Below are 27,465 nucleotides of genomic sequence, written 5' to 3' on the forward strand. Positions count from 1 at the left end.
GATGAAATGTATAACTCCACAGATCTGAGAAGCTCAATGAACACCAAGCACAGGAAACATGAAGGAAACAAGACACATCATAATCAAATTGCTTAAAAGCATTGAAAAAAGGAAAATCTTTAAATAAACCATAAGGATAAAAAGGCACATTACAAAGATAAAGTAACAAAGACAAAGATGACAACAGAGTTTTTGTCCAAAACAGTACAAGACAACATTATGCTAAGTGAGATAAGCCAGATAGACAAAGACAAGTATTGTATGGTATCATTTACATATAGAATCTAAACAAGTCAAACTTTTAAAAAAACAGTAAAATCATGGTTACCAGAGGATAGGGGAATAGTTTGATGTTGTTTAAGGGTACAAACTTAGTAGTAGATAAGCCATAGAGATCTAATGCAAAGTATAATGAATACAGACAATAATATTGTATTATGATTATGTAACGTGATAGAGGTGCTAAATATTGCCACAGTGGCAATTATGTTACAATATATAAATGTATCAAAACTTTATTTATTTATTTACTTTTTTGGCCTTGCCCCATGTCTTATGGGATCTTAGTTCCCAGACCAGGGATCGAACCCAAGCCCCAGCAGTGAGAGCGCGGAGTACTAACCACTGGACTGCAAGGAAATTCCCTCAAAATTTATAAAATGCAATACTGGAGATGACAGAGCAACATTATTAAAGTACTGAAAGAAAAAAATGGTTAATCTAGAATTCTTTAGCCAGAATAATTATCTTTCAAAAAACAAGGTGAAACAGAGAATTTGTCAGACACACAAAAGCTGAAAGAATTAATCAACAGCATACCTGCACTAAATAAATATTGAAGGAAGTCTTTCAACCAGAAGGAGAATGATACCAGTTGCAAATCTAGATCTGTCAAAGAATTGAAGAGCACTAAAAATGGAAACTACGTGAGTAAACATAAAGATATTTTTCTTATTTAAATCCTCAAAGGTAATTGTTTAAAGAAAAATCAGTAACGATGTAATGAAGAATTTAGAACATAGGTGAAAGTAAAATGTATAATAATAATAGCACAAAAGCCAATTGGGAGAAATGGAAATATAACATTGTAAAGTTCTTATTCTATATGTGAACTGTTATAATACCACTTGAAAGCAGTCTGTGATGTAGGCTGGATAATGGCCCCCAAAGATAAAAGGTCTTAAACTCTAGAGCCTGTGAACATTCATTACCTTTTACGGCAAAGACTCAGCAGACGTGATTAAGGATTTTGATATGAGATTATCTGAGATAATCTGGGCGCCACAAGTGTCCTTATAAGAAAGAGGCAGAGGGGGACTTCCCTGGCTGTCCAGTGGTTAAGACTCCACGCTTCCACTGTAGGGGGCACGGGTTTGATCCCTGTTCAGGGAACTAAGATCCTGCATGGCACAGCCAGAAAAAAAAAAAGAGGCAGAGGGAGATGTGACATAGAAAAAGAGAATGCAGTATTACCAGGGAGGCAAAAGACGCGAGTGACGTGGTCATAAGTCAAGGAATGTCAGCAGCCACCAGGAACTGGAAGAGGAAAGAAGCAAATTCCCTTCTAGAGCTTCTGGAGGGAGTGTAACCCTGCCAACACTTTGACTTTAGCCCAATGAAATATTTCACATTTCATGAGAGAATATATTTATTTTGTTTTAAGCCACCAAGTAATAATTTGTAACAGAAGTCATAAGAAACTAATACATGTAATAAGTTAAAGATGTATACTCTAAAACCTAAAGTGAACCATAAAATAAAACAGAAAAGAGTTGTAGCCAGTGACTCAAAAATAAAAAGGAGCTAAAATGGAATTTTAAAGATACCCATGGGAGGTGAAGAAGCTGGGGCCATTTGCTGCTATTTCCAATACAGAGAAGTACTATTAAGAGAATAGCAATCAAACTGCAATCAAATCTGTGTATCAGATAGCAACCCAGGAGTCAGTTAAATTCAAGGATCTTGCAATAGTTTGGGAGAGCTGCACTAAGGCATTATCCTCTGTGAGGAAGAGTCTTGGAGCTGTTCTAAAAGACAAAAGAATATGAATGTCCCTTCATTTCCCTGTACTTCCCGGTGTTTAAGGTGCTCCCTCCCCAGGTGCTTGTTTTTTCTATCCTTCCATTGCCACAAAATAAATGTGTCCCATTCCAGGAACAAAAACTATTGATATTTCTTTCCAATAATCCTTTACTTTCACCCAAACTTTTCATCTGGAAGAATCAGTCAGGAGCAAGAGGGACAAGAGGATTTTCATAAAACTTATAAAGACCCATTATATCCCCATCTTTCAGCCTGTGGGGGCCAGTACAGGGGAGAGTATAGATGCAACACAGGGCAATAAGTGCCCAAATGCTATACAGTGCTTCATCTGTGATTTCCCATGTGATTTTCTCTATCTCAGGAACTTTCACTAAGAGGGCCAGAGAGTGCCTTTATGGTCAAAACCCACTTCAAGAAAACTCTGACTTTTTACTGTCATCTCTGAAAGGATATAAGATTGGCTTGATAGAATTCAGGAGAAGTTGAGCTTAAGAGGGCCAAGCTATTCCCATCCCTCCTTAACAAATATGTGTGCCTTCCCCTTATCTCCCAAGCTAACCAGCCAAAGCTCTATAGATTTGCAAGATTTCTGCCCATAGCAGACATAAATTTCCCTCTTTTTGCATTTGGCATTGGTGAGTGTCTCTGTAATTGTTGTATGAAAGGATCAGAACTTTCCTCTAACCCAGGGTGGATCTTAGCATTGGTTGTTATCATAGGATGGGTGTGAGGCTGACCATCAGATCGACCCTCTAGCCCTCACCCCAAGGAGAGATAACAAGAATCAAGTCATGAACCTGCCTCCCAGTACTCAGCCTGCAGCCATCTCCCTAATTCCTCCTCAGTGACAGAGAATGGAGTGGAGGATTACTTATTGCTGGATTGAATAATATGGCTGTTATTAAATCCAAGGACTTCCCTCAAATCATGTTAAGTGAACTAAATGGACTGTGGAGAGGCTCTCTTGTATTTCCTGTTCCAGGAAGCCATGATGTGTCAGTATTCCATCTTCGTCACTGAAACTGTCAAGAACTGTGAAGGGTCTACAGTTTTCCTTATTTGTTAGAAAACAAGTCAGCCTACCACAGTATCATAGACACTGGGGCAGAAGATATGAGACTCCTGGGCCAGAGACAAAGAACAGTTTATTAATCACAGCAATAGCAGCAGCCAGAGTAACAACATTTGTGCTGGTTCCCGAAGCCCTGACTCCTGTAGAGCAAAGCAACAGTGGCCAGCTGATGCCTGTACACTCAGTGAGTTAGGTGCCTTGAGAGGAATCCTGTTTAGGAAACTCCGATCTTCCCCCCCCCCCTCTGGGAACTCACCTCCCTGAAGCTCAAGGAGGGCCCTGTTGGGGCCGATTTTGGCCCTAGTCTCACACCTTTCCATGAGCCATGGGGTAGAGTGACTAAACCCACTCAGCTCACGGCCCCACCCATGAGCTTCCCTCCACCCTATCCCTAATCTTTTCTGAAAACGCTGCTAGCAAACCTTCTCATCCTTTTTCAGGTGGGAGACATTGTCTTTGTTATCATGATCAGCCAATAAATCCGTCCTCTGCCCCAGAGAGAGAGGCTAAATTTCTCAAAACTATTTGCTATACAGATATCCTTGAAAAGATAGTCCAGAACAAAAAGGTATCAGAAGATATGCAGAAACATGAAAAGACTCATGGAGAATTCTAAAGTCACAGTGAACATTCTATGCATGCACGCAATGTTTCTTAGTTAATTGAGTAATAAATTGAATTCAATTCCAGCTGTAGCCAGTTCTTCGAAGTTTTATCTATAGTTTGTAATAGTTCATTCTGAGGGATATTAGATATACGTACTTTTCAAAATTTTTTCATTCCCTAGTTGTTTGACTTTTTTTTTCTTGGAACTAGGACTAGAAATGTCCCTTTAAGCCTCTATTTACACAAACACAAAATCATTTAATTTATATATATAATATATATAATTGGCCCATAAATATAATGGGCCAATTCATGGTCATGAATGTTAAATTAATTTTCATAGGCTTAGTACATACTTGCCTTTAGTATCAGAATGTTTAATATCAGAATGTTGAAGCACACTGCCTTACGTATAAGTCTTAAAGGGTTTTTGAACCATAACACCGGGAAGACATCATAAGTCATACACTTTTACTTGTACAGGTAACGAGACTATTGGTGTGTTAAAAGCCCACGCTGCCAGGGTTCAAATCTACCACTTGACTTACGTCCATAGTCTTTTCAATTAATTTCTCTCCTTAAACTGGTTTCAGGGGAATTTGTTAGGTTTCATCCTAGTCTGTGAAGCTTTTAAATTTGTTAGACCCTAACCACGGAAAAGAAAATGGAAATGAAACTATTATGCAGCAGTGTCTTATATATAAGCAGGCTTCTTAGTTAACTGAGTAATAAATTGAATTCAATTCCAGGTGCAGCCAGTTATTCCAAGAATTTTCTGAAATTAGTTTACAATAGTTCTTACTAAATATTATATATATGCATTTTTAAATTCCCAAATTGTTCAAATTTTTTCGTTGAAATTTCAGTTTCTGTTTTGCACTTTGTAGCTTTTTCCTCTATTTTGTTGAACTGGAAAGAGCGATTCCTAGAATACCATTTTAATTAAAGGAAGTTATTTCCAACCAACACTTCACAAAATACGTTTTCTTATTTTGTGGACTGAGGAATCCAAGAAAATACCGAATAACAGCAAAATTGGGGGACCTGAAGTTAATCACATAGCTGAACTCTGTGGCTACTGGCATTCCATGGATCGTCTCGCAATCAATTCTATCCAGAACTAAGAATCACGGCAGAACCCTAAGCCTGCTCGCCAGCCTGAACTGGGTGATAGTTGAGAAAAAACACCCCCCACTTCTGTGTAGCAAAAATGCAGCAAACGGCGGCTGCTCAGAATAACTGCAGTCTGTCTCCAGGTTTAGGGGCCAGGGATGCACCAGCTAGACAGCAGAAACTCAAGAAAGGGAACCAGCAACCGCTTCTAAACAGGACAAGGGAAGAAACGCTCACCCAGGGAAACTCCGCGACTCCCACGCACACCCCCGGCCTCCACCCCTCTGGCACCTCGGAGCCCGCCCACCGGAAGTAAAACTGAGGAAACGCCACTTCGAAGGAGTGGGCTGACGTAAGCGCGCCGACTTCCGGCGCCGTCCTTCCGGAGATGGGTGGTCCTGGGATCGGGAGGGGAGGCGGAGCGGAGGCGGGGTTTGGGGCTGGTTGAGGCTCTGGTGGGTAGGTGGGTTCAGACCGAAGGGACTACGGGTCGGCGTTGGGCTCAGTGGATTCGAACAAAGGACTCTCGGGCAGGGACTCGGCACGGCGTTTTCTGACGGGTAGCTGAGCGGCCGATCGCGGCTTCTCCGCCAACCAGTGCTGTCGCCGCGTGGTCCCAGTCGGTTTCTTCTTGGTTCCCCACGGCCAGCGCCGCGGTGGGGGGCCCGGCGCAGCGGCACCTGCTGCTGAGGGAACCCCGTGGCCCGCCCAGGTGCTCATGATGGGGCTGATCTTCGCTAAACTGTGGAGCCTCTTCTGTAACCAAGGTGAGAAGGATGGAGCTGCGCAACGGCTCGAATCCGAGGCAGAGGGTCTAGCCCCCGAAGGGGACAGCCGAGGGGAGACAGGTTTCTAGGTGGACACAAACGTTCTGAGACTCAGAGAAGTGACTTAGTCGAGGAGGTGGGTAGAAACTCACTATTTTAGGCTGGAAGAAGGTGCAACGTGATGGTTGGGAGAAATGGAATGTCAGAAGAGGGGGCATTTGGTGTCCCTGGATCCAAACCAAGAATTTGGGGATTTTAGCGAAGGAAAGCGGAAAGCACCTAATGATACCCGGAGGCACTTGGAGGGCCTTTTCCATCTCTATTAAGCATCCTAAGTCTTGCCCCAGGATAAGTGTCCACCCAGAAAGCAATCAACTTTTTTTTTTTTTAATTACTAATGCTTTTTTGTTTTGCGCCCTGCTCTTTAAGCCAGTGCGCCTTCACGTTCTCTCTGATTTCGCCTGCTTTCCAGGACTCGGGAATGAGTTGTCCTATTGAGATACACCGGTTTCTGGAAATCTTCGTCCTAAACCCTTTATTCCTTTCTTCGATGTTGGAAAACGAAATTCTTTTGTTTCTATGTAGGATATTGCGTATCCGTAATTAGTCTAGAACTGGTTCAGAGACGTCTAAAAGTTGCAAGTCCAAAGGGCCAAGAAGTTGTAAAACCTGTTCTGAGTCAGAGTGAATGAGATGTGATGGCTTCTGAAGAGAGAAAATACCCAGACAGAAAGGGCCGGGAATAGGTAAAGTTTTAGTCATTCTTTTAACGGAGTGTTTTCTCAGAAACTGAAACCAGTTTTAAAACTCAAATAGTTTCATTTTGCATTTAATACCCGGGCGTAATAAAAGCCAGTGTTTTATGATGATACCAATTTTTTACTGCTAATGCGGTTTTTTTTCTCTGGATTTAAGAAGTTATGAACAGAATGAAATGGTTTTAGTCACTTGTTCCGTAGGTCGATAAGAATACTAAAATAGCCTTTTTCAAGGTTACAAGTTAATAAAAGATAGATATATGCATATGCATATACACGTATACGCATATACATGTATACGCATATACATGTGTGTGTATAAACGAAATTACTGCAGATAGCACTTATCAAGTGATTTCAAAGTGGCCAGAGTTTAACTCCATATAGATATTATCCATAAATTTAATACAGTTTTTTCAGTAGTTTATATTTTCTAATCCTTGTTACATGAATTTACTATGTAAAGCAGCTTTCTAAGACATGTTTAAAAGTATAAAGATTAATAATCACCTGCTTATCTTTTCCCATAGTTTAAGAAATAAAACATTACCAAAGTCGTTGGTTCTCCCTGTGTAACTTGTCCCATTCCCTTTTCTCTCCTCTCTGTTTTATTACTGTTGTTTATCTTTTTGTTTTTTTTTTTTTAGTCTTTCTTAATCAGACTAGAAGGGAATGAAGGATGTAGAGGGAAAATTCGGCAGATGATGAAAGACATTCATGGGCTACTTTTGTAGTCACATAATTGTTTAGTCCTCGTAAATCCCCATTACTGTTTAGAATTTTTCTTTCCCTTTAACTTCCTTGTTGAAAATTCAGAACTACATAGTGGTTATTCTGTCATTTTATTCCCATTTATTCATGCAACTAACATTTAGTCATAGGCCATAACCCAGTCATCAGAGTTAGGCCTAGCAGACGGCAAAGGTTAAATAAAATACAGAAAAGTTACATAGTTACTTGCTCTCAAAGTACTCAAGAATCAGTAAATGAGACAGATTGGGGAAAAAAAGATGCAGCATGGTAAATTATTTCACAGGTATGTATAAAAGCATGGTGATGGTCAACAAGAAGGAAGTGATTGATTTTTTCTCAGGTGGTTCCTGGAAGACTTTACAAAAAAAGGTATACTTGAACTTTAGCGGTAAGTAGGTGTTTACAAGGCATGCTATGTTATTCTAGGCAGAAGGACTAATACGCAAATGGGAGAGGAATGAAATAGTTTGGTGCATTGAGGGAAGCTGAAAATAGTTTAGTTTGGCTGTATTTTAGTTGGCCTGTGGGGGAGTCAGAGGAGATGAGGTTGGAGAGGTAGCTAGGAGAACCAGATCACAGAGGGCCTTGTGTGTAGACTAAGACGTTGAACTGCAAGCCATGGGAGCCGAGCCATTAGAGTTTGGTCATGTATGTTGTTTTTAAAGCAGGGGAATAATGTGATCAGATTGATACTTTAGTCCTGTATTTTTACTTTCGATATGTATCACCTGACAATCTCAGCATTTTCCATTTTTACCACTGTGACACATCTAATCCAGTGATACTCAAATCACTCAGTCTTGGTCACATAGTATGCCCAGTGCCCCACCTCAGATCAGTTAAATCAGAATGGGGTGGAGCGCCCTGGGCATCAATGCCAAGATGACTCAAATGTACAGGCAGAGTTGACGACGGCTTTTATTACCTTAAATACTCCTTTCCCTTATCTTTCTTCCAACATTTTTTCCCTGTAGTATTTTAGAGCACCAAGCATCTTCTCATAAATTTGATACCTTTCTGGGAATAAGTATACTAAAGCATGTATCGTCTAAATAAAGCTGTTACAAACTACGTTCTTAGTCTCTGTGATTTTGTATTGCTTGATTTTAAGCTAGAAGACTGATTACTTCAATGCACTTATCAATTGAAGGAAATAATTTCAAATCTGATTATCTTTGCAGACATTATTGTATATATCTTTGTGTTTGTTTATGTGTGTTGTACAGGCATACCTCAGAGATACTGTGGGTTCGGTTCCAGACTACCAAAATAAAGCGAATATTGCAATAAAGCAAGTCACACAATTTCTTTTGGTTTCCCAGTGCATATAAACGTTATGTTTAGGCTATACTGAAGTCTATTAAATGTGCAATAGCGTTATGTCTAAAAAACAATGTACATATCTTAATTTAAAAATACTTTATTGCTAAAAATTGCTGTCATCTGATAGCACAGGGTTGCCACAAACCTTCAATTTGTAAAAAAACGAAATATCTGCAAAGTGCAATAAAATGAGGTTATGCCTATATAAAAAACATACGTGTATATCTATCTTTAGATGCACCTCAGAAGTTGAGCGTTCCTTTTTTTTAAACTTCTTTTTAAACTTTCACAGACCTTGGTCTTTTTCTGTCAGTTATTTCTTGCTTTATCCAGAATTAAGAATGAATGGAATATGATTTTAATTGTAGTTCATTTTCAGAACCAAAAACAATGACATTTTAACTTAATTTCATTATCTCATTATTTCTTTCTCATTGGTGAATTTCATGGTATCATTTTGAGCACTGATACCCAATTTGTATGTCATCGTTATTGTTCTTCACTTCTGATGGCTTACATCTGATGTCTCCTGTTAGTATTCTGCTCTTAATTCTGTTCTTTTTGCTAGTTTCAAACACACCAAACTTAAACTTACCACTGTCTGCTCCCTGTTTTCCAGAACCCGCTTTATTCATACCTTCAAATGGTTCAGACTTCTGATCAAATGTCACTCCTCAGAGAGCCCTTTCCTTCCTTGACCACTCTTACCTCCCCAACATTCAGTCTCTATGTCTTAACCCTTTGTTTTTCTGAGTAACGTTTATCACTACCTGTAATCATATAAGTTTATTTGTTTACTTGTTGTCTGCTTCAATAGAAATAAACTCTTTGAGGCATGAACTTTGTCTTATTCGCTGTTATATCCCCAATACAAAAGCTTTTGTTCAATTTTTTGTTTTGTTTTTCAAACATAAAAATTTTATATCGAAGTAACACATACATATTCTTTTTAAAAAGTTATATAATGCTAAAGTCTGAAAATGATGTGTGTTTGTCAGATCTCTTTAATCTCTTAACTTTTTTCCCAACATATACTTCCACATTTCTGGATAATATATGTATGTGGAAATTTTAAACATTGTAATTTTTTTTTTAAGAATTGAGATATAATCAACATATAACATATTTTTTATCCCAGTATAGTATTTTGGCTTAATCCACACTCTATCTTTTCATTTTTGTGACTATAAAGTTTTGTTACTACTGAGCCACAATGTGCTGTAATTATGTTTCCCTTTTTTCTACAGCTTTTTTCCCCCTAGAGTACATAATCATATCTCATTGCCTTAGTTTTCTTTGTACATTTGGCTAAGTCATTTCGTGCCATCCAAAAGCTCTCTGTACAGTTTCCACACATCACACCTATCAGATGATTTATCTTTCCTACCCGCCCCCTCAGTATTCCATCCTGCTCCAAATTGGACCTGTTTTTCCTCTGTGCCTGCCACACAGCTGTTCTGGACTTGTCTTTGCTATCATTCTAGGAATTTCCTTTGCTTTTCTGTTTTATTAGAACTTACGTTTTTCTTGCTTTACCCTTACTTTGATGAAGTACATCCTTCAGAAATTTCCTGCAAAGTTGCCCAAAGTGGTCATTTTTTTTGTGATTCCAAATATCTGAAGATATATTGGTCTGTCCTCACTTCTGATTTATAATTGGGCTGGATATAGTTAAGTTGAAAACGTTTCTTTCAGAATTTTGAAGGTACTCTCATTGTCCTCCAGCTTCCAGTGTTGTTAAGACCAGTATCATTCTTTTCTGATTTTTTCCCTCTCTTTGTAGTAGATATTAGAATTTTCCATTTATCCCTGGTATTTTTAAATTTGAAAGAGGTGTGCCTTATTGTGTCTTCATTCATTGGACGTTTTCAACACAAAGTTGCACCTTTTTCCATTGTAGGAATTCTTTCCTTCCTTCATCCCTCCCTCCCTCCCTCCCTTCCTTCCTTCCTTTCTTAAATTTAGGATTTCTTCCTCTGCTTTTCTGGAAATCTTATTGGTCATATGGCACTAAATTGATTATCAATTATCCTTTTCCATTTTTCTGGTTCTTTTTTTTTGAGTTCTGGGATATTTCCTTTGTCTTCCAATCCTATTGACTATTTTCAGCTATCATAATTCTAATTTATAAAAACTTTATTTGCTAAGTTTTTTTATTCTTGTGGCGTTGCTTCATAATGCTGTCTTCTAAGTGTCTTAGTTTTTTTTTTTTTTCTGTTTCTATTTATTTTTATATTAGCCCTTCACACTGGAAGCTTTCCCCATAGATCTGTTATAAGTAATTCCATGCATGAATATACCACAGTTGTCTATTCATTTGCATCATGATGAGTTATAATATTGTGAAACTGTTAGATTGTTTTCTAAAGTGGTTATACCATTTTTATACTTTCACCAGCAACATTTGAGGCTTCGTTGCCAGTATTTTAATTTTAGCTATTCTGTTGGATGTGTACTGTTATTATCTCATTTTGGTTTTAATTTGCATTTCTGTGATGATTTGGGGGTGTTAAACACTTCTTCATGTGCTAATTGGCCATTTGTATATCTTCCTTTGCAAAATGTTCAAATCCTTTGCCAGTTTTTTTTTTTTTTTTGGGTCAAAAAAGTTATTCTTTATAATTGTTTCTATATCCCAGAATTGAGTCTTTTGTCAGATATGTTTTGTGAATATACCCCCATCCCCACCCCCAGCCTGCAGCTTCCCTATTCATTTTATTAATGGTGATTTTTGCTGAGTGGAAGTTTTTGGTTTTGGTGAAGTCTGATTTCTCTATATATTATTATTTTTTTTAATGGCTGTTACTTTCTGTGTCCTGTTCCTTTCACCTAGAAGCTTTAGCTTTTATGCTTAGGTCTGTGAGCCATCTCAGATTATTTTGAGGTTATGATGTGAATAGGGGTTGGGCTTCATTATCTTTTTACACGGATATCTGCTTGTCCCAGTATAATTTACTGAAGACTTTTCTTTACCAGTGAATTACTTTGGAGTTTTTGTTGAAACTCAGATGATTCTTATCTCTAGACTTTCTCTTCTCTTGCAGTGACTTCACGGTAAATTTTAAAGGTGGTGTCAGTCCCATCTTTGTTTTGTTAAATCTTTTCAAAGAAAAGATTTTAATTTTCTCTATTGTTTCTCTGTTTTCTAATTTACTAATTCTTGTTGTTTATTTCCTTCCATCTGCTTACTTTGAGTTTGCTTTACTCCCCTCCCCCCACCTTCTTAAGGGTTAGCTGGGCGTCATTGTTTTTCTTTCTTTTTCCTTTCATATATAAACATCATTGTTTGTGTTTCTTTTTCCTTTCATATATAAACAGCTGTAAATATTCCTCTTAAGTACTGCCTTAGCTTTATTCCATAGATTTTAATATATTGTATTTCATTCAGTTGGAAACATTTCAAAAATTTTTTCTTTTTGATTTCTTCTTTGAACTATGGCTTATTTATGAGTGTTGTTATAGTTTCCACATATTTGTTTTTCTTGATAGATTATTTTTGGTTCCAAATTTAATTCCATTGTGGTCAGAAACACGCTCTGTAAGCTTTCCTTTCTTTTTCCCCCCCAAACTTATTGAGACTTTCTATAGTTCATCTAAATGGTCTGTTTTGGTGCATATACCATTTGCACTTGAAAAGAATGTGCATTCTGCATTTGTCTGCAATGTTCTATAAATGTTTATTAGGTTAAGGTGGTTGTTAATTTTGTTTAGACATTTTATATCTTTATGTGTATCTCTTATAGAGAGCATATGTTGGGATCTTGTTTATTTTGTCTGGTGTGAAATTCTCTCCCTTTTAATTGGAATGTTTATCCAATTTATTAGTGTGCTTAGATTTATGGCATGGTGAAATGTTAAGGTATACTGTTTTATCATTTGTTTTCTGTTTGTCCCATCTGTGTTTGTTTTGTTATTACTCTATTCTTCCTTTCCCACTTTCTTTTGGGTTGACTGTTAATTTTTTTAAGAATTCTATTTTAATTTATTTATTGACTTTTTAAGCAATTCCTTTTCACATTATTTTTATGGTTCTTCTAGGGATCGCAACATGCGTTCTTACCTTTTTGCAGTCTACTTAGAGTTAATAATGTAACACTTGTAAAGTGTAAGAACCTTGAGACTGTATATGTAGTTGGATACCCTCTTCCCTTGTCATTTATAACCATACAGCTTACATGTTATTTGTATTGTATCTACATATGTTATAAACTGCACAATACAGTGTTGTAATTTTTGCCATAGACAATCACATGTTCTTTAAAGTTTTAAGAGAGGGTAAAATTTTCTCTTATATTTACCCACATTACTATTTTTCATGTTTTGAATTTCCATCTTGTGAATTTCCTTTCAAGCTGAAGAACTCTACCATTTTTGTAGTGTGGTTTTGCAGGTAAATGAATTCTCTTAGTTTTCTTTTATCTGAAAATGTCTTTTTTTTCCTTCATTCCTGAAGTGTATTTTTGCTGAAAATAGCATCTTGGGTTGATTTTTTTTTTTTTTTTAACTTCATAGGCCTGTAATTTCTTTATCTGTAAAATATGCAAGGTGGCCCAGGTCAGTAGTTTTGTGCATTTTTGGAGACCTGGGTTCCTCAAAGTTGCCATATAGGTAACACATTTGTTGATGAAGAAGTGGGAGAGAAGGAGTAGATCTCACGTTCTGCAGTCTCTTCTAAGCTATGATATTTTATGATTCTATAATTAGTATAATATAAGACAGAGTTTTTTATAGCTCTCCTTTTTCTTTCTTTTTGTTCTTTCCAAGAGGCAGACTGCTCCTCGTTGCTGTCCAGGCCTTCAGATCTCAGGTTGTGACATCATATCCTCTGACATTTTACTACCTACCTATTGCAATAATGCAAACTTATTTTCTGTAAATGCAATATTTCAAATTTTAATTCACCAGATTTGGCATAGGGCATTTTTATATGTTTAGTTATATAGCTGTTTACATACTCTGTTCACATAGGGCTTGTTCTCATTATATAACAATTTTAGTGCAGGTATTATGTATCTAGAAGGTAGCAATCCCTATTTCATGATATTTGGGTGGCTATCTTATATCTCAAAATTAAAAGTTAGTCATTTTGTCATACATTTTAACAATATCCAATTTTAACATGATAAAATAAATGTTAACATATTATTTCACAGTTTATTAACACTGCCAATATTTAGTGCTTCTCTAATGCTTTTCTCATGTTAGTCTGTTTTCATTGTAAAACTACAAATTCTATTTGTTTGGTATCTGTACTAAAACTACAAACTGAGTTTATAAAAGAATTTTTTTAATTGGGTAAAGGGAGAAACTTTTTTTTCTTCTACTTATTTTTTTTGAAGTTCCTTTTTCATCATTTTTCTTGTTAGCCATTTAACCTGTATTTGTCTACAAGCAAGTGAGCTTACTAATTTTCTTTGAAGCTTCATCCTGTATAGTATTTATGTCTTTATGCCTTCCCTAAAAAAAAAAAAAGAAAAGAAAAGTAAAGCCAGCTTTTAAGGAAATCCAAGAGACTAAACACCAAAGCCAAGCCAATAGAGAAACTTATGTGTAAACACTTGGTCAAAATTAAACAAAAGCTCTGTGATGGGACCTTTTCCTTCATTTGATGTAAATAAACTTGCTTTGTGTTGGGCTCTGGAGATGCATCGTTAGTAACACTGGAAATACTCTTCTCACACCTTGGTTGTGAGGAGAGGTGCAGCTTGGTCTCCTGGAAGAGATTTCTCGTGAAATAAGATGCCCAAAGTGACCATCTCGTGGTTTGCAGACATACTTTTAAAACATTTGGATTCCTTATAACTGATTCTTACGGTAATGCTTAACCCAAAATTATTCAGCTATCCACAAATCGTCTTAAATTGTACACACCCCGTCCCCAACACACACATTCCTACCCCTAAGCATGGTCAGCCTATTACTCTAACATCATATTTTTTTTTCATAATGTTATTGGAAAACATTGGGAAAAAGTAAATTTTCTATAATTACATTTGTGAAGTCCGTTCTAAATAAAGAATGTAGTATTACCCATGTTATAGTTTGCCCTCTTTAAGGTTAACTGAGAAATAACTGTTTCAATCCATCAACTAAATATTTTGTTTTCATGGAGAGTAATTTGAAGAGTTGGAAGTTAAGAATATATGGCTTACATATACATATTGAGGAGCAGTTGAAGTTGTAAAAGTATACAATTGTATAATTTTCTCCTCATAACTTTAGAAATTTCAATTTTAGTGAAATGGAAATCTCTGCTTCCTGCTCTGTAAATAAAAATGATGTTAAAACGTTTCATGTTCTTCTCAGTGGCAGCAATTCACAATTTGACCTTTGGCATAAAGGCTTTCTCACCTTAATTTGAGACTGACTTGAACCATAACTGATATATTTTGAAAGTTTTTTTTTTAACCTATTAGATAAATACATAATAAACCATCTTTCCACATCTGCTTTAGTTTATTATGACAGGCAAAGGAAATTGTTTTTATCAAAGCTACTCTATAGGAAATCACTCTGACAGTTACATAGCTTAGTTGATCTTTTGTGTTTCAGTACATAAAATAAGATTTGTATATGGCCTGTTGATTATGCCCAACCAGAAAGACAGCAGTACAGAACAAGCACCCCTGTGTCATGTTTTTCAAGCGTGAGGGCCCCCTTTTAACATCAAGTAATATGCACTACTGTGTGATCGTAGCTATGCTTTTGGTATGTATTGATGTGAAAATTTGATAGAGCACTGTGATTCAATGATACCTTCAAGAAACTTTATACTTGATTAATCTAGACACCACTTGGGGACATTTAAAGCAACATATTAATTTTATTTTCAATAAAAGGAGAATATGTGTCACTTTCCATATTTTTCTCATTGTTCCTTGAATAGGTAAAAACTTTACTAACATTTGTGAACTGAATGAAGTCTTTGGTCACTGACATACTCAAGTAGCCGCTAAGTACAACAGAGGCATTTGAAAAAAGAAGGAAGAATTACAGTTGTGCATAGAGTACAAACAGCTTTTATTTTGTACTTGGTTTTTTAGTAAATGCTCTTTGAACTTGATTTTACTCTTATTGTATAGATAATGTTAAAGACATTTTTCAAAGAAAAGATTTAAAATAAACTTCTGGTTATTTCATGCTTTTAAGCACTTAGCTGTTCCTTTATTGTTAATGGTGCTTTTTTATATAAACTCAATTTTAACATCAGAAGATAGGTCTCAGTTTACCTGAAGGATAGATATACATACCTTCATCATAAGACAGAGTTGAAATTTTGTGTTTTGTCTTAACCCCTAACTTTCCTATCAATGAGGAGGAAAAGTCACCTTAAAAAACCTTAAGTTAATCAAACATTTGAAACTTTAATAAAATTCATACTCTATCTACATTCAGGGTTTGTCATTCCTGACTTAGTTTAAACTGGGGACCAATCTTTCAAAATGATGCATTATTTATGAGTTTTACCATTACAGGCCTTCAGTACTGTGATCATCATTATAATACAAATGTGAAGCCAGGGGCAGGCATGTTTGAAAATGGCCCTGGTGTTCACTTGAGTTCAACAATGATGGTACTATCTGGTACTATCTTGCCATTCCCTCCTCCCAGCAGGAGTATCTGCACCCAGGTTGAGATTACCTTTATACTAGTGGCTTCCTTCTCAAGCCGCTGGGACCACGTGGTCTCCAGATCCTGGATAGGTGGAGTTTCCAGCTGTCACCAAAATTTCACCAAAATTTAGAATGTTTGTTCCTCCACTGATGAGAGTGCTCTCATTCTTACACTGTAAGGGACAGAAACAGGGCAACACTTCGATTGGCTCCATTAGAAATTAGGGGATACAAATCAAAAGAGTCAGAGAGAATGATAGTGAGTTATAATAAGTAAACAAGTTTTATTTCTTTTTTTACAAAGTAGCGCCTGCCATAGTGAAAATAGCCCTTCCAGAGGACCATGTCATTTGTCGTGCATTAGTATAGACAGTGCCTACAGCATGCAGGTCATGAGAAGATAGAAAGATGGTTTGTCATATAAGAACTTGTCTGTGAACTATGGCTCCTCTTTTTGACTGATGCAATATTGATACTTTAGGAATATCAGCTGATATTTGATCAGATGTATAATCAGAATTTTGATATTCATTAGAGGTTAACAAGAGCAGCAGGGATCTGGTATGAAATGTGTCAAATTCACTACAAATCAGTTGATTATGTGCAGAGGTTCTTATGGTGACTTCCTTGCATACCCTGCTGAGTTTCACTAGTAACTTTTTAAGCATTCTGTCCTGGGGAAGAGGAAACTTCAATGTATTCTGTATAGTTTAAAATCTAGAAAAGATGACCTCTGAGTTCCAAGGACGTTTCAAAATATCTACCAAGTAACAGAATAATTAGATGGGCCTTAAAAATCCTTATGAAAGAAATGATACTTTTAGCCCATGGCACCAGAGGGAACTGAAGAGGTTTTGTTGTATACAAAGAGTGGAAAGAGTATCTGCTCAAAAGAGTTATAAAACCCAGATTGAAAAAGCCTTGAAGACTAAGTAATTGCTTATTTATCTGTAAATTAATGGAAGGAATGAAAACTGGTTGAAATTATGTGTCTTATTATTGACAGGGAAAACTCTTTAGTTTTATGTTTTCAGTTGTATTTTAAAGTGAAAAGAAAAAATCTTGGTACATGTAGGTTGGAAAACATCTGGCTGTAAAAACAACTTGATAAAAAGCTAATCTGATTGGTAGAGAGGGCAAGCAGGTGTGTAAAACACTTTTTTTTTTACTTACATTTTAAGTCATAATGTCTCGTCAAGTTTAGTATTTGGGTTTTTCCCCCCAAACTCAGCAAAAGTGACAGAGTTCTCTTGTGCCTCCCTCTTAGCCATCTCCCTCATTCTTTTATAAGAGAGAACATCATAATAGATTGCCTCACTTAAGGCAAGTAGCCTTGACATCATGAAGTTCTCTTTATTTCTGGTATCTTATTCCAGGAATAAACATCCAGTGAATGATTCTCATTAGAGAGCTAACTAATAATCATTGTTGAAAGCATGTAATTGAAGTATGCCGCAGTGTTAAATGCTTATGGTTTGCTTTCTTTTTGTAGAACACAAAGTAATTATAGTGGGACTGGATAACGCAGGGAAAACCACCATTCTTTATCAATTGTAAGTATGGGTGTTTATTTAAACAGTTTTTATTATTTTTGTTATTGGAGCTAATTTTGTATCATTAATAAGAATGAGATACCATTATAATATAATGGGAAAACTTAAACACATGGTTTTGTGTTTTACCAAACACAAAATTTATTAAAAAGTGAGTAAGGTAAACTGCTGTATGTTTGCTACAGTCAAAAACATTCATCTTTTTCCAGCCTTGAAAGAAAGAATTAATATTAAACTAAAAATAAATGAAGCACACATTCTAGGGCTGGAAGGAAGGAATAAAGTACATTTCGCTTAGTTCTTCCCCCTCTGAAGTCCATGTAAATAGATTGATATCGATCTAGGAAGCTATTGCTACTCTCCTGACTAATAGTTCTGGAATTCTTTAACATACCCAGACTTGTCAAATCAAAAGAAATGAAGATCGCCCCTGAAAATATTGCTTTGGTAGCTTGCAACAGAGAGAGGCTTAAGACTTTCAGAGAAATACATTAATACTTTAAGGAAATTTTTTAACAGCCACTTGTCAGACAACCTCCCATTATCCTTTCAGTGCCAATGAAATGATCCTTGTTAAACAGTGGAAGTGGATCTGTGTCCCAGGCATTTAACAAATCGTTATAAAATACAGTGCTCCACTGCGTGCTTCTTATCTCTTCCCACCTCATCTTAAGTACATCAGCTGACAGCTCTCCAGAAATACTTCAATTAAGCAGTACTTAATGTTTTTTTCAGCTACTCTGCTAAAAAGCCACGAACTTATGGCTTGTTGTTTCAGAGTTGAATAACTACTTGTTTTTCTTTAAAACATTCATTCATTGGCCATTATGTAATTTAATATTGACACAGCCTTTGGACATTAGAAATAAACATTTCAGAAACCTGTCATTGTTGAAATAATTTTGCACACAGCTTCAAAAATACATATATTAAACCCAAATGAGAGTTGCAAGCTTCTTCCAACATAGTACTGACATGTTATAGGCAAATATGTATTTGTTGAATGAATTAATGCTTAACCAATGATTATGATAATACATGTGATATGAGCATCAGTGTTCTAAATAAATTTTCATTTGCCCATAGACTGTAGTTTTGGTTAATAGGCATGCACTGATTTTTATGGTTGAGCCAAGTGTCTTTTCTCACATAGAGAGTCTTTAAAATGATAGCCTACTATTCAGTGGTTACTACTCTGCAAGTGTTGATGACACAGTCACCTGGAAACTTGCTCTTTCAGGATGGGGGATTGGTTCTGCTCTAACTGATAACAGGGCACGGGGTTATTGGCATTTTGGCCACGAAAATGCAAACTCACACCACACAGTTCCCTTCTATCCAGATCAAGCCTGTAGTTTATTCCATTAAAAGAACAAAAAAACTGCCTTTCTTCAGGAGTTGTTCTTTGTCTAGGTATTTGTTTGCACAAATGTTCTCCAAGGTTCTAGTCTTGTTGCTAGTGATTACCATCATTCGTGCAGGTAAGAAAGATTGATTCGTATAAAAATAGAGATAAAACATGCTTCAGTTTCTCAAGATTTACAAAAGAGTTTTTATGGTGTCTTTTAACAGCTTAATGAATGAAGTGGTTCATACATCTCCAACCATAGGAAGCAATGTTGAAGAAATAGTTGTGAAGAACACTCATTTTCTTATGTGGGATATTGGTGGTCAAGAGTCACTGCGATCATCCTGGAACACGTATTACTCAAACACAGAGGTATACTAAAGTTACTTCCGAATTTGAATGAAAAGAACCAAGGGGTAAACCCAGAAGATAGATAGGCTGTACATAAGGCATAGTGACAGCTCCCTTTTAATAAGATCGTTTTTTGTAAGGAATTTGAGGTTTTCAAATAAAAGAAAAAAGGCAAGTCAGAAGAGTAACGGGAGCTATTATTAGTGGAGTGCTTACTGTTGTCAGGCTCTCTCAATTCATCCTCAGGGCAACACTATAATCTCTCCATTGTTGGAGAAAGCGGACACTAAGATAAATTATATAACTTTTCCCAACTTTATAAGAGGCCCTAGTTAGTTAGAGGAGGAATAAAATATTTTAAGAATAATTTAATATAGGATTTTCAAATAACATGAATTGCACATTCAAATTTTTGGTGAGATTATAATTAAAAAGCAAATGATTTGCAAGCCATCCCCCTAGCATTCTCTGTCACTTATTTTCATCATTGGAGTCAACCTGGGGAACAAATCTGGAATATCTTCTATATCTGTTTTTATTTCTTCTCAGATTTTTTTTTAAAACCATGCAGTGCTATTGAGAGAGGTTTATCTTCAGGAATACTAATGCACAATTGCATCTATAATTTTTCTTTTCAAAGAGGTACACCAAACCAATTACTTTTTCTATAATGAAACCTCTTAAAACTTGGTTTTTTTTTTTTGAGGGGGATTGCAGAGGAGGTGGAAGTGTTGATGCAAGGAATTTTTGGTGAATAAGTTGCCTTTTAAAATAAAAAACATGTATTCCTCTAGATTTATATTGTAATAGCCTACGTGTATGTGTGTATATATTCCAGTGCAGTGTATGACTGGTCAAACCAGATGGCATATCGTAGATAATCAGCAGCTGTGGCAGCACTTAATTTTTTTTCTATTTGCGGGGGAGGATAGGTTGGTAAGCTAATATTTATGGTTATAGGTTAGTTTAATATATATTTCTACAGTAAAATAACGTTCTGAAACTAAAATGTGTTAGAGAGTGAGGGAAGAACAACATTTTAGCATAACTGTTGTTATTTTTCAGAGCTCAGGATTAACCCCAAGTGTGAAAAGAGCAGTTATCTTCGGTGAATAGGTCAAAGTTGGTTCTAACTGATCCATGTATATTGATAGCATTACTAAATGGTAGTTTTTTGAAATTATCAACACTCTAGAAGATTTCACATGGGTCCAGAAAGACATACATTGTTAGTGACGCCATTTATATGAAATGTTCTTATAAACTATTTCTACAAGAATATCAAAATTACTACAAAGATCCTTTGACCTTTCATGTAGCACACCAGCATGGCACACAGCATTTGCAGTCTTAGATTCCAGGTAGGGATCTTATCTATGTGGTGTTTCTCCGACCACTTTGTTCACCCTTCTTATCTTGCTTCTTAAATTCTTTGCATGGAGGCATCATCCAAAAGCTGAAATGTCTCCCTTTTAATACAGCAAGTTACAGTTGTTGTGTAATTTCTGACACCTTCCTCTCATTAACTTAGAGTTACTTCCCCATATTCTGTCTATTCTGACTTTGCCATGTTTCTTATATTTATCCCCTCTATTTTCTTTCCTTTTATCTCTTTCTAAGCCCTTGTTAGTTTATATTCAGGTTACTCTAGTTGTCTCTTTCCCTAATTGTAAAGTCATTTGAACAATCTGATTCTACCCTTCCTGTCTGTTTATTTTACTCACTCCTCTTCTATAACCCTCAAAACCACTTAATCTCATTTCTTAACTTTTTCTTCTGCATAAAATTTTCAATTTAGGGGCCCTTTCTCACTGTATCTTCTTATTTTTCTTATCAAAGATGCTTTATTTTGAATGTGTAACACACATTTTTTCATTTACACCATTACCAATAGCTTTCTCCTGTTCTCTTTGCACTCTTCTTTAATTTCACCTGCATCTTCTTTAGAGTATTATTAACAACCAAGTATATATATATTTCTATTTAGCACATTTTTCTTGCCTTTTTATTGTTGATATTTTATGTAAAAATGTCTTATTCATTAGTTGTTTTAAAAATGTGTTTCTCTTTTTCTTTGAAACTAACTTCTTTCTAATAGGCAGGAGACTGTCTTAAATAATTATTGTTTGCTTGAATGACTACAGAGTACTTTTAAGTTTTAGTGAAAGAATAAATTACTGTGACTTTCTTTTTAAAAATTACTTTTTTTACCTGCATTTTAAAATAAATCTTAGTACATATTAGGGCATATTGTATATTCAAACATCACCTTTTCCAGCATGGTTTTTATTTGTTGAAGTTTTGAGTTATTTTTCTTATTAACATTTGGATTTTACTGCTTGATGTGATTCAGTATAATATAAACTCTTTATGATGAAAAAGCAGTGGACCATTTTATAGTGATGATGTTGTCATAATAGAAAGTACTTCTAGCACTTAGTTTTGCAGAAAACTTCAACATCCTATTTAATTTTCTTTCTTTTTACTTGTCTTCTAGTTCATCATTCTTGTGGTTGACAGCATTGACAGGGAACGACTAGCTATTACGAAAGAAGAATTATACAGAATGTTGGCTCACGAGGTAAATTTTGAAAAGCAAACGTAAAACAAATGGAGTAAGATATCTGTACACTGGTTTAGCTTTTTCACAAAGATTAATGTCCTCTGCTGTTGATTATTTCATCATTAACAAAGCTTTATATATCAAATTGATTAAAGTCATGAAGTCAAAAATTTGTAATACTTTTTCAAACTTAAGAAAACCCAACACATTAATTTGGAGACTAATACCATTACTGAAAATATTTTTCTAAGTTAGAACTACTTAGTCATGCCTTTAAAAGTCTGATAAATTGAGGCAAGAGAAAGGAAAATTTAAGGTTTTTTTCCTCCCTACAGTTTATAATAACTGAAAATTCTTTAGTGAATAATTTGGGATCATTTAATTCTAAATAGTTCATATATATGAAAGACTTAGATAATAAAACACATTCATGCACCCACTAGTCAACATAGGTATTAATTATCTTATGAGACCTCTTCAGTCTGATTTCCTTCCCTTGTCTCTCAGAGAATGCTAAAAGAATTCCACCATCCTAAAAGTAGTGATTATTATTCCTGTGCGTATTTTTATATTTTTACTACATTTTTATGTACTTGTCAGTTCTACAGAATATTATATTTCATGTTCATAAAACTTTGTATGATGGTATTGTGTGTGTGTGTTTGTGTGTGTAGTCTTTTTGTAACTTGGTTTTGGAGGGTTTTTGCACAACACAGTGATTTATCCATGGTAGTACGTACAACTTTAGTTCATTCCTTTTAACAACTACATAGTATTTCACTGTAAGAAGATACCACACTTGACCTGTTCTTCTATTAATGAACATTTAAGTTACTTCTAATGTTTTGATAGTATAAACAATTCTGCAGTGAACATTAATCACTGAGCTTAGGTTGTACAAAGACTTTAAGTAGTAAGTATTGCCCAGCCCTTACCTTCAGTACTCTCCTTTAAATTTTGGAGAAATTCTGTAGTATTTGGCAGTGTATACTGTATTTGCCTATTAGAATATTGCTCGTATAGTTTTAAGTCATTATTTCAGATTCAGGTTTATTTTACTTTTAGTTTGACCCATTTGGCCCAACAGTAGAAAAATAATTTTTAATATCTAGTTTATATTAATCTGTCTTTGTTAGAGTAAATCATTAAATCATGGTTATTTGAGGTCATTTATTTTTATTTCAACAAAATTTTTATATTACATAGTAGTGCCGGATTATTTTAAAGTAGAGAGATTTCATTATAATTGTTCAGTAGGGCATATTTTATCCTCCTGCTTCATTACTTTAATTTGAATTGTGATATTTCACATATTAGAAATATTTCATGTTGATTGCAGGATTTACGGAAAGCTGCAGTCCTTATCTTCGCCAATAAACAGGATATGAAAGGGTGTATGACAGCAGCTGAAATCTCTAAATACCTCACCCTCAGTTCAATTAAGGATCATCCATGGCACATTCAGTCCTGCTGTGCTTTAACAGGAGAAGGGTAAGTACTCATCAGTGTGAGCGGAGGTATGACTTCTTTCAAATTTCTTGCAACTTTTTTCGGCCAACTTGCTTTCTTCTTTGAATCCTGTTCCATTTTTGTTCTTAAAGATAGATTTTATATTGTGTCTCAGGCTTACAAGGTTGGAATAATTTTAGTCAATTACTATTGTTAAATTACAATTCAACAAAGTTACTGACAAATTTTTTGTAACGTTTAGTGTAAATGGAATGTTTCACCAAAAAAGGGCAAGAACAAACTTTTGAATTAAGTTTTCACAATCTAGATTTTCAGTTGTTGTTCATTTCTTGCTTTTATCATTCACTAACTGGGAAAAAACTGTAATGTCACCTGAATGAAAGAGGAAGCTTCAAAAAAATTTCACGTTTTCTGCAAGGGCTTAATTAAGCCTAAACTCCCAGCTTTCCACAAGAGTGCATCTTCTTTATTATCAGGAGTCATTTTGGGAGGCATGCTTCTAAACAACAAACATTTAAGATAAACGCCATTCTAATGTATTCCTCCTTTCCTAAGAATTTGAGTTTGGACATAGTAGGCCAAGGAGAACCCAGTGTGTTATATATGGTTTACCCAGTTTATTTCTAGGAACTTATTTATCTCCAAATCAAACTGACCTTCTCATTATTTCTCATACTAGAAATAGCTTGTAATGTAATAGCTGTATGTTGACTTTTTTGACCTGTACTTTTAAGACTAGGCCATAAGCACTCCATTCTTTAGCATTTAGGAGAGTAGGGTGAAATTCCTGCCATCTTTCTATTAGTGGTTTCAGTTTAGTTAATTTTTTTAAATTTTTCATAAATAAGCATTTATTTATTAATAAATCTTAATATTAAACATAAATAGTGCTAGCGCTGGGTTCTGGGATCATCAAAATGAATAAGATCTCATCTGTATTCACAGTCTGATGAATTCACAGTCTGATGGTTCAAAAAAGGGAAACATTACAATAGCCAAGACATGGAAACAACCTAAATGTCCATCGACAGATGCATGGACAAAGAAGATGTGGTACATAGTACTCAGCCATTAAAAAGAATGGAATAGTACTCAGCCATTAAAAAGAATGAAATAATGCCCTTTGTAGCAACATGGATGGACCTAGAGATTATCATACTAAGAGAAGTAAGTCAGACAGAGAAAGACAAATATCATATGATATCACTAATATGTGGAATCTAAAATACAATACAAATCAACATATCTACAAAACAAAAATAGACTCAGATATAGAGAACAGACTTATGGCTGCCAAGGTTGGGGGGAGGGGAGGGAACGAGAGTTTGGGATTAGCAGAGGCAAACATATATATAGGATGGATATATATAGGATGGATAAATGATAAGGTCCTACTGTATAGCACAGGGAACTATTATATATTCAATATTCTGTGACAGACCATGGTGGAAAAGAATATGAAAAAATTTATATATATGTATATATCTGGGTCACTTTGCTGTACGGAAGAAAGTAACACAACATTGTAAATCAACTATACTTCAGTAAAATTAAAATTTAAAAAAAAGGGGAATCAGTCCAGACAGAGAAGTGTCAGTGTAAAAATGTATACTGCATCCAAATATTGGTGCCTCCATCTTCTGGCCATGGAATGGCTGTAGCTCTTCGCACAAGTTTCCAAGGAGGAGGACCAGGGAGGCGGCATCACATCAGGATCAGCAGAGGCCTGATGTGGGCAAGGTGGCTGCAGCGTGGGAGACCCCCGGCTGGTCACTCAGCCACGTGGCCACCATTTTCTCCCGCATCCATTCACCAAGCCACCAAGCACGCAGTGCGACATCTGCCATTCCAGGTGCACCTCGCCGCTGGGAGCAGAGACCCCCGAACCCTGAGCCCCCAGTTTAGTTAATCTTAAGGCGGGGGTGGGATAGTTATAGTCTTAATGGCAAAACCCCCAAAGCTGTATCTTCAAGATGAGACTAAAGCAGTTTCCCACAAATCTCAACTGATTTAGTACCATTTTGTTTATATAATCTTACACTTAAAAAGTCTACTTATTATAGTGTTACCTGAATGTTGGCAGTTAAATGTATGAATAATTACTGTAGTACCAACTTTTGTGTAAGACTTGAAAATAATAAGTATGCTTTCAATTTTTAAGTATAAAGTTTTTCATTTTGAAAATACCTTTGTCTTTTGTTTCAGGTTATGCCAAGGTCTAGAGTGGATGACCTCCCGGATTGGTGTGAGATAACTTTTTGCTCGAAAGAGACTCTCTATTTATTCTGTGACATGAACATTTTTCCTAGTACCTTTGGCTGCTAAGGCAGCAGCATGTTTAATTTATAACAACACAAACCTCTATGAGCAACACTTGAATCAAGTGCAGCTGAACTGGAACATAAAAGATTTTTTCTTAACTTTTTTTTTAATGCACTAATCTTCAGTTGGATGAACATAATGTATAACTATTTTCAGCAACAGAATTCTTCTGACTGCTTATTCTAATTATTCAACGACTGCCTTGTGAGAAATGTTTATCATATGTTTAATGTTTTCTGAAGTATTGTAATAACTTTAATGACCAGTTTCTTTCATTTCTTGACTGCCCCCTCCCCCACCAGATAATTACTGGCTTGACAGACTAGTAGTGGAAATTATCAGGTACTGTTTGCAAACTTACCCAGCACTAAATATTTGCTCCCTCTGTAAACTACTTATCATTTGGACAGAACTTATTGTATATGAGAAAGAAATATGCCTAGAAGATATATATATAAGGGGGAGGATGAAACATCATGAGAACTGCCTTTAAATGAGTTAATGTCCCCCACATTATTGCAAGTCATGGAATAATTTTAAGTTTCTATTAGCATGGAAATTAAGTAGGCTATTTATCTAAAAGAATTAAGTTCACTTTTCTGCCTGCAGCACAGGATTAGTTTTGATTAAAAACTAATCAAAATAAAATACTTATTTCAAAGCCCAACTTTGATAGTAAATATTTTGAATAAATCTGGTATTTTTAAGAATGTCACATTATTCAATGCATATATAACAATCGGAAGTTACTAAAGCATACCAGCACTAAAATTAAAACAAGACACTTGGAATATATTTTACTATCAATTACAAACAACTTTATTATCAGCAAAAATTTCAACTATTCCATTTGCAGGGGGCACCACATCTGCTTTGGGCAATAGCTAAAGCAGGAATACAAGCAGTTCATTTTATTTCTTAGAATTTGAAATTGTATCTATTACAGCATTTCTACCACCAGCAGTATATTACTTAAAAAACCATATGGCTTTCCTTGAATTTGTTTGAGGTTGTAGTGTAATACGCTTGAAACAACTGACATTTGTATAATTATGCCTCATGTTCTAAAATCTTTTGCTGGATAATAGGAAACTGCTGAATTTAATCATGGCTTTTAGAATCTTACTGTGAGACTCAAGTGTAATACACTAACAACTTAAAAATTTTTTAAACAGTTAAAAACTCATAATCTAGCAAAAGTATACTTATTGGATAGCATTAAAACATTTTCAAGGCAGTCGTCTAATATGAACAATAATCTAAATAGTGCATACCTTAAGAGGGAGGACAGGTATTGTAATTTTGATCCTCTTTATTTCAAATGTGTGACTTTGCTATTATGAAAGGGATAAAACACATACATAGAGAATACTACTTTATTTTTACAGTATTTTTCTTTCATCTGGGTCAAAAATAGGATTCAGTGTTCATAAGAACATCAGTACCTGTTCAAAAGTAATACTTTAATTTTAATATTTTTTATCATAAGTTGGTTTAAATGTTGCTGTTTTCAGTTATACTTGATTTATTATATTTAGTCTAATTAATTTAGTTGAATGTGGTAGCATTTTTCTGATTTCTGTTTAGTGGTAGCACACCCTGGAACTGGAAATGACCAGAGGAAAGCTTTCTGGGCTTTGGGAAGCAGTTGTTCATTAACCTTGTTCTGAACCTTTTTCTTAGTGATTCTATACCAGGTAGAGGATAAATTTTGTTTTTAATATAATGCATAATCAAGAACATGAGAGAAAAGCAGACATGAATCAATATGGATGCTTTGTGGTGTGTATGTGGTGGTGGGGCAGGAGAA

The 27,465-nt window shown here is 35.4% G+C and overlaps 1 protein-coding gene across 2 annotated transcripts; it reads left to right on the plus strand.

Annotated features, from left to right (window-relative positions):
* Window positions 1-5,280: 5,280 nt before the first annotated feature.
* Window positions 5,281-27,109, plus strand: ARL5B (ARF like GTPase 5B). 2 transcript variants are annotated; one of them, XM_068538561.1, is made up of 7 exons: window positions 5,589-5,601; window positions 13,200-13,242; window positions 17,541-17,601; window positions 19,174-19,321; window positions 21,798-21,881; window positions 23,203-23,354; window positions 25,539-27,109. In XM_068538561.1, the coding sequence occupies exons 4-7, from the start codon at window positions 19,178-19,180 to the stop codon at window positions 25,585-25,587; spliced, it is 429 nt and encodes a 142-aa protein (XP_068394662.1). In that variant the 5' UTR covers window positions 5,589-5,601; window positions 13,200-13,242; window positions 17,541-17,601; window positions 19,174-19,177; the 3' UTR covers window positions 25,588-27,109. The 2 variants fall into 2 exon arrangements, with proteins under 2 accessions (XP_068394655.1, XP_068394662.1); XM_068538554.1 differs by lacking the exon at window positions 13,200-13,242 and having other exon boundaries at window positions 5,281-5,601.
* Window positions 27,110-27,465: the final 356 nt, after the last annotated feature.

This window comes from Eschrichtius robustus, chromosome 1 (assembly GCF_028021215.1).
Source record: "Eschrichtius robustus isolate mEscRob2 chromosome 1, mEscRob2.pri, whole genome shotgun sequence".
In the NCBI taxonomy this organism is placed as follows: domain Eukaryota; kingdom Metazoa; phylum Chordata; class Mammalia; order Artiodactyla; family Eschrichtiidae; genus Eschrichtius; species Eschrichtius robustus.